The sequence below is a fragment of the Ictalurus furcatus genome, chromosome 13 (genome assembly GCF_023375685.1).
Source record: "Ictalurus furcatus strain D&B chromosome 13, Billie_1.0, whole genome shotgun sequence".
In the NCBI taxonomy this organism is placed as follows: Eukaryota; Metazoa; Chordata; class Actinopteri; order Siluriformes; family Ictaluridae; genus Ictalurus; species Ictalurus furcatus.
Genome location: NC_071267.1, coordinates 10,115,374 through 10,123,838, shown reverse-complemented (window position 1 = coordinate 10,123,838; position 8,465 = coordinate 10,115,374). Strand labels below are relative to the sequence as shown.

Below are 8,465 nucleotides of genomic sequence, written 5' to 3'. Positions count from 1 at the left end.
ATGGGCCTCTTCAAATGTAAACTTACTCTCTTTATGTGAACCATAACAGAAACTGAGCTGTATCATATGGGGGAAATTATCTGTGCTTTTAAACCCACGCTAAGTAGTGGCATAAGTCCATCTGCTAAGTGTTTCAGGCCCAACAATGACATCTATTTTATTCTCCTCTTCAGTATTATAGCCAACTGTTCGTGAAACAGAATATTACACCCACATCCACAGCACAGACAACAAAGATCTGCTCAAACAGTCAGCTCTCACTGGTGACCACAATAATGCCCTTTAACCTCTGGGATTTATATAATGGCTGATGACAATGAATAATAATACAACTTCCCACAGGTTCTCATCATTAGTTAAGCTTTCGTAGTTTTTTTTTTTTTTTTTTTAAACATAAACCAGATGTGAATATCATTTGATTGCTATTTTTCCATCCTTGGAAGTGCAAAGGATGTTTACCAAACAGACAAAGGAAGATAACAGAATCATGGGAACTCCCTTTTGATTGATATATGGTATTTAAAAATAAAAGAGCAAGAAAGGATTCAATTCCCTCATTCAACCTTTCGAAAGTGTGGCGGATGTTGTAAAGTAACCCGAAATTATATGTTATAATTGTTTCCTGAGGCTTCTAGGAAGTACATTTGAGTGTAGTGACAATGCAATTAGGTGCACAAAAGTAATCGCTGTCGTTCCTGTCATGCTTGTGGGTTTTTTCAAGGACAACAATGCATCATTCTTTGCAGCATTGTCAGGCTTGTAAAACAAATTGTACTGTATGTTGTAGCTTTCCATCCATGTAGCATTCCTTCGCAGATTGAACATGGCAAATGTTATGTACGCGTTCTATTTGGAAAAAGCAGTTTAATATAGTCTGGTACACTCAAATCCATTCACCATTCACATAAAACATATAGGGAAATCTTTTGGTAAATAATTGTACTATTTTAATAAGGACAGACATAGTGTCACATATGCTATTGAGGACCAACCATTAGCAATAGCATTAGACCTAGAGTCAACTAGTGAGGGCTAAAGGGTGAAATAGGACAATACAATACTTCATACAATCTCCTATTCCACTTTTTGAGTGAAAGCAATTATCGAAGCCTTAAAATGGTTCTGAGAATCAAAGACAAGAAGTTTGTGGTGGTATTAGATCCGTGGCTTACTTTTTAACTTTTGATCACGAGGACCACATAATGTCCTGCATGTCTTCTGAGGTGCCTTAATACTCTTTCTTGTGAGTGACATAAAGGTCATTTACCCCATGTTGAAATCAAGTCATTGCTGAAATTATTATTTTCCCATGCTGGATTTTCACACCTCCAGCATGCAAAGTAAATATCTCCATTGTCCAATGAAAAACTTATTTCATAGGGATTATCATGCAAAATAGATCCAATATAGCAAACACAAAAAGTGAAATGTTAGTGTCATTAAAATTACAGGTTTATAGTAATGCACTAATTCTAATACATTACAGTTTCTACAGCAGCAGTTAATCGACGGAGACTTGTATAGCAGATGATCCACGTAAACTAAGCCTATCAATAAATACTTCTAAGAAAAAGTGCTAATATTTATTATTTATTATTCATATAAAGATGTGCTGTATAATCATTGATCTGGTGCCGTTTTCTGTAAGGAAAGGTTTATTTAACATTTATGGAAGGAGTCTCCAATGTCAGTGCTTTGTAACAGTCAGGAAGTTTACCATGGTGAAGTCTTCAGAGGACTTCAGGGGATTTCTGCTGCTTTGCTGCTTTGTTTTTGTCTTAATTACTTCAAGAAAGAAAATGGAAGAAAAGAGAGGCTGGAGAGGCAGTGAATGCTATGAAGTAAGTGATAACAGAAACTAACTTTTCCTGTGGATGTTCTACATCATTAAATGTAACTATAATCAGATAAATGTATGCAGCTGTTTTTTAATCAATCAATCAATCAATTTGCTGTAGTATTAGAGGAATAAAACACATCGGGATGTTCTGTAATTGGAAATTAATCAGCATCAGGCTGGTAAAACATCCCACCATCCCACCATGGACTATTTTCCTTTAACAGCACACCCTGTTGTGTTTTATTCAATGCATAATCGCTACAAATGTGGAAAAAAAAAACAAAACGCTTTTATAAACTTTCTAATAAAAAAAATTAACAGACTTTGATCTTTATGCATACTGTGCATTGTAGACTGTATTGAATATTGGAGCTATTCGCATCCCATCTGTCACTGATTAAACAAATGTTGTACTGTACATATTACAAATGTGGACAGATGGGTATGAAAGGTAATCGTAAGTGGTAGTACTTTATATTAGTACTACCCTTATTTATTTTCAATTAACCTGCTTTAAGAAGATGGCATGATCATAAAAACAGTGAAAATGGTACGTGGAGGTTTTATAGTTTTAGCTCGATTTTAATCGGGTTTAATCAGATATAAGTAATTGCTCAATAACATTTTACAGTCTAATGAAAACACCACTGTAGAAGAACACAGGAGACACGCTTTGTATATCTCATTTCTCTCCCTCTGACTGAACCAGGAGGTGGGTTTTATTCAGAAATTGTGCCCTAGGCCGCAGAAACTCTAAAGCTAGCCCAGACCTTAAAGTTTTTCCACATGCTTAAATAGGGCATCTGGATGTTCCTGGAAAACTGTTTCACATTTGATTCACAATTATTGGAGGATTAATAAAAAAGAGCATTTGCTGCACTTTTTAAAAAGTCCATTAAAGAAGCTGGGCCAGTTTCAGTGCCTTACAATATTCAACTGACATTGGCAACAGTTTAATTTATTATATTTTAAATACAGAGATAAAATAAATGCATGTAAATGTCAAGCTCGGTGGTAAAGATTTAATTGTATATTGATGCGTGTAAAATGATGATTCAGTAAAATGGGTTACTTTTTGGCACTGTACATATCTGTGTACGTATTGGAACTCTTCAACAACAACAACAACAGAGGACATAGACATTTTTTTAGGATACATGGCATCATGGACTCTATCAAATATCATCCATCCATCTTCTATACCGCTTATCCTTCCTTCAGGGTCATGGGGGAGCCTGGAGCCTATCCCAGGGAGCATCGGGCACAAGGCGGGGTACACCCTGGATAGGGTGCCAATCCATTGCAGGGCACAATCACATACACATTCACACACCCATTCATACACTACGGACACTTTAGACACGCCAATCAGCCTACCATGCATGTCTTTGGACTGGGGGAGGAAACCGGAGTACCCGGAGGAAACCCCCGCAGCACGGGGAGAACATGCAAACTCTGCACACACATCCAAAACTCCAAAACTCCAAAACACACATCAAAATCAACACAAAAATGGTTTACTGACCACAAAATCAAGGTCCTGTCATGGCCACCCCAGTCCCCTGACTTTAAAACCTGAAGAGGAGAGTCCACTAGCATGGACCTCAAAATTTGAAGGATCTGGAGAGATTATGTATGGAGGAACGGTCTCAGATCCCTTACCATGTATTCTCCAACCTCATCAGGCATTATAGGAGAAGACTCAGAGCTGTTATCTTGGCAAAGGAGGTAGCACAAAGTATTGACTAAAAGTGTGCCAATAATTGTTGCACACCTATATTTGACAAAGTTTTTTTTTTTTTGGATAAACCTGTGTTGTGTTTGTAACTATTTGATATACATGAGAGCAGAGTATTTTTGTGATTTTTTTTTTTAAAGATCAAAAGGGTAAACAATAAAAACAAATTTTCACAGCCTTCTTTGCTCATATTTACCAAGGGTGCCAATATTAGTGGAGGGCACTGTATTATAACTGTGTCATAGTGGGGGACCTACCTACAGGGTGCAATTAGTATACGTTGCTATTTTCACTTAAACAATTTATGCAAAGAATACAACATGACAGGGCATGCTGTCCTAGGAAAATAATCAACTGCCGGGTGGTGTGATGTGGCACTGACACAAAGTTAGTTCCTGTTATCACTTACATTATAACAGCTATTAATATTTTTTCCCCCCTCTTTTGTCCTCTCTCTTGAAGATAAAGAGATAAAACAATATAGCTTTGCAGCCTGTCATGTAACCAAGAAGTTCTGACACTGGAGACTCCTTCCAAAAATGCTTAATAAATGTCTTCTCACAGGAAAAATTCCCCACATCGACTTGTTTTTTTATAACAAGTTTATGTGGTGTGTCCACTATACAAGTCCCTGTGTAAGTTGTTATTATAAAAACAATATCCTATAAGAGCATTAATATAAACCTGTGATTTGCTTTGCTGTTACAGAAAATGAATCACCTTCTGACTGATCAGATTCAAGAATTCAAAAGTGCTACTGTATAAATTTCATATTATTCATAGAATGCTAAAGTGCCATGGCCAATAAAGAGTACTATGGAACCTGATGCAAATTTTTACTTTTATGTGCAGACAACAATCCAATCATCTTTCTTCTCCAGCACACTGCATCGGCCTGGCAAGGAGTTAATGAAGCATGGCTGCCTACACACTAGGCACTGATCCTATTATTTATGGAATGATGATCTTTCTCCAGGAAACAACTGAAAAAGCCCACAGAAACAGCTGAAAGCATAATAGAGAACAAAGGCAAAAGAAAACTGGGAAGCACAGGACTTTTTCCGAGCACACTGGAAAATATTAAAATCGGCCAACGGTATTAGACATTGGGTCAGATGCTTTGCAGGAGTCCTAAAAAATGATTTAGATGTGACTTGTTAACCACTGACCAACCACAATGTTCCAGCATGGGCAAACATGAAGCACCTGCTGATCATCATCCAGTAAAGATGGGCAAAATACTTGAAAAATATTTCATACATTAAACGTGTCCTTCATTCTGCATCACCAGGTAACTGCATCCATTTGTATCCAACCATTAAATGTTTTAAATCTTTATAAAAATTATACAAATATACATTAGACTCTATTGATCAATCACATATTTACACTGCAGAAGGAGAACTCAGCAAACACCTGCAGTTTCATATCAAATCAAATGACTGTCAATAAAAGGTGCAGTAAACTTGAGGGGAAAAGTTATTTCGGGAAAACTCTTCTCCACATGGCTTTATAGGTTGGAACATTTACAGTAGATGATGAGTATATCTGCTTGGTTCGTATTCATATTTCAGTTGCACATAAACAAGTGAAATGAAATCTAGTACATGCCAATCTATTTTAGTTCCAATGCTGCTTGCTATCAATTTTATCTTTAAAAATCTAAAATAACATAAGAGTGCAAAGAAATTAACATAGAAATCCAGCTGGAGTTGCAGTAATACAAGCCCTGCCAAAATGAGCATAAAGTGGTGGATGGAAAGGAGACTATAAGTAAATCTGGAGGATCTGCTAATGCAATCAGCAGCGAAAATAATCAGCCATATTAGCAGAACTCAGTGCTGAGCCATTCCATTCCAAAGAATACCTGCAATTTCACTGCACAGTGTGCCTCCTTTCCATATGCAGATGTCTCTGGCCATCCATGCCTGCCATATTTTAGCCCAATGAGGCAAGGCAAGAGCAATAATTCAACAGTGAGCTCTGCTACCCACTTATCATCACTCCACAGCTCAACGGGAGGGACTGTGGCTTTCAGCGAGAGCTACCACTTTCAGACTACACAGTTTCCTGTACGTGAAGATACAAAGCTAAGTTCTGTCATTACTAACACACTTTTTCTAAATGTAACTATTTTTCTACCAAATGCAAGAGTAATTAGAATACACCAGCTGTTTGGTACATTAAAAACAAAACTCTTCAAACTTTAACATGTGTGTAAGTGTCTGCACCCTAAATAACCAACAATCTTACAGGTAGATTCCCGGTCGACTTACAGCACGCATCTTAACGAAAGTGTCATTCTTTTCCTTGCTGAGTCCGGCGTTCTCCTCCTCCAGTTGGCGAACGCGAGACAGCAGCCTGTCGCTCTGCTCGATGGCTTTCTTCAGCTCCTCTCTCTCCCTCATCTCTGCCTGTTGACACTGCTGCACTGGATTAACCTGCTCCACTTCTGCTCACTACTCACACTCAGTCGCTTTCTACGTTCACTCTGGACTAACCCTCCACTCCCACCTCCTCTCCACCCTCCTGCTTCTGGGGCCTCTTGGCCCAATTCAGAACAATTCCAAATTTCTTCCACTGATACTCTTACGCTACAATAACTCCCCTGGATCAAATACCACCACGACACACTCCACTGTTCATTCTTCGCTAAGCTTTAGTGGGAAAAAACGAGCAGAAAGATATAATAAACATCCATTAGTCGTGCACAGGTATAAGGACAGCTGTTAAAGTAATCTGGTATTACTCATAATGACACATAATATGTATAATATGGAAAGAGAAACATATCTCTGGCATTCTTGAAGGACTCTGGATAACTACAGAAGAATAGTCCTTCATCCACTCAGTTACAGTATTACACAGTGCAATTCAGAGCAATTTTTCAGCTGATATTTCACCTTAGCTTGGTTGTGATACATTCTGACATACAGCACTATACAGTAGTTCATGTGACAAATGATGGGATAGTCTATTTAACCACAGGAGAATTAAACTGTCTTTTTCCTTTTTCATTTTCACTCACTGGTGTGGCTCATGTCTAGCCGCTTCAGACCTTTCCTTTTAGTTTCACTGCACTTGTGCAATCATTCATAGTAGCTACTGAATAATATACTTTAACATGAATAACTGTATAATAAACAATGACTTTAGAGGGATAACATAAAAATGGTGTTCATGACACCTACATAAGGCCTACATGACATCTAAGACATTTATAAAGGTTTTTTCCAGCAGCAGCTCCTGACCATATATTTGGGTGGGGAAAAAGGACATTAATAATGACAAAGCATCAAACAATGGAGGCTATCACGTTTGACTTATGCTATAGGCTACAATATAGGGAAATTTTAGAGTAACCCCGTACTAGGCTGTTGAGACTCAACAGTATACAGTCATCTAGTATACAGTCTAGCAGCTCATTTTGAGCAGGTCTTTTCTTTATTTGTGTGTGGGAAACAAGGTCACTGTGCTGCACATGCATTTCTAATGTATGGATAGTATTCACTCCATGATCCCTTTTCTTCCTCTCCCAATCTTTGCAGGATACAGTATCATACGATAGAAATGATTCTGTAGATTATAGAGACACTGTCTACACTTAAACGTTGCCTTTCTTTGCAGAAATATATTACTTTTAATTCATATTATTTGCTATACAAACAAGATCTTGACAACCATGGAGTATTTTTAAACTAGCCCAATTTGGTATTTAAAAAAATCAGGACCCTGGCAACCCTGGCATTAACTGCCCTGTCTGCTGCATCTCCTGCACGTACAATATTCATAGAGCAAGCACGGGGCAGCATGATTCCTGTCCCAACTGGCCTTTGTTAACACTTGTTGCAGTTCCCATTTATGACCACTAGTTGCAATAATAACTCTACCGAGCTAAATGGGGAAGGTAGCATGCTACCCTAAGATTGCAACATCTAGAAAGGTGAACATATCAATGGAACATCAGCTTATATCTGTCAAATAGCATCAGCTTTACATTTTTTTAAAATAAATTCCTGTTGCCATCAGCTGTCATGCTTGGGTCAAGCTTGATGTTAAGCTGACATTAAATCTGAAGCAGGTGACAGATCTTGACAGCAGGCTGACATAACATCTGTCTTATAACACGTTCCAGGATGTCATACGGTATACCTCATGACAACTGTGAACATTTGGTAGGTCAGAGTCATATAATGGTGATGATGTGACATGTCAAACATCAAAATCAAATTCTCTCTAAGGTCAGAGACAATACACAACTATCATTAAAGTATTATGGAAATATCTTAATATTAGGAATTAAATTAAGAGCTAAAGATATTACTCTGTTCTTACAGTGCCATGCCATTGCCATACACTCTCAGGAATAATGGTACCAAACAGTAATTTTCTTTTTCAAGGATACATCTTTTGTACCTTTAGTATGTATCTTTTACCTGGGAAGGTGCATGTAGTGTCCAATTATATCCCTTAAATTATTTTTTTAAAGTATACTACATTCCAGATGAAAGACACCTACTACAGGTAATTATTATTCCTCATTTTAAAATACTTTTGAATGACACCATAATGATAGTCTTGCATTGTTTCTGACCTTAGAAAGAGTTTGATTTGGATGTTTGACATGTAAAATCATCACGATTACATGCCTCTGACATACCAGATGTTCACACAGCTACACGTCCAGTCGTCACAGTGTTCAAGTGTAAATCAGCGCCCAAAGTGTCATAACGCAATCCTATGTCAACAAAGATCTGTCACTTCACTCAAGTGTTGCGTCAAGTTGACAGCCCAAGGCAGTCGTCATGTCAGCCAATGCCTCATAGAGTAAGCTTTGTTTAGATTTTTTTATTTTTTTTAATTTTTTTTTGCATGTTCATGTCAGTT

General features: G+C 37.6%; 1 protein-coding gene across 2 annotated transcripts in view; it reads right to left on the bottom strand.

Annotated features, from left to right (window-relative positions):
• Nucleotides 1-8,465, bottom strand: part of LOC128617425 (myosin-16) — a 53,085-nt gene that overhangs the window by 38,529 nt on the left and 6,091 nt on the right. The window contains exon 1 of one of the 2 annotated variants that reach the window (XM_053640546.1): nucleotides 5,855-6,415. The exons of the other annotated variant lie outside the window; for it this stretch is intronic. Within the exon in view, the coding sequence (XP_053496521.1) occupies nucleotides 5,855-5,986 (132 nt within the window). The 5' untranslated portion in view covers nucleotides 5,987-6,415. Of the gene's footprint in view, nucleotides 1-5,854; nucleotides 6,416-8,465 lie in introns of those variants that run through there. 2 annotated transcript variants of the gene reach the window in all.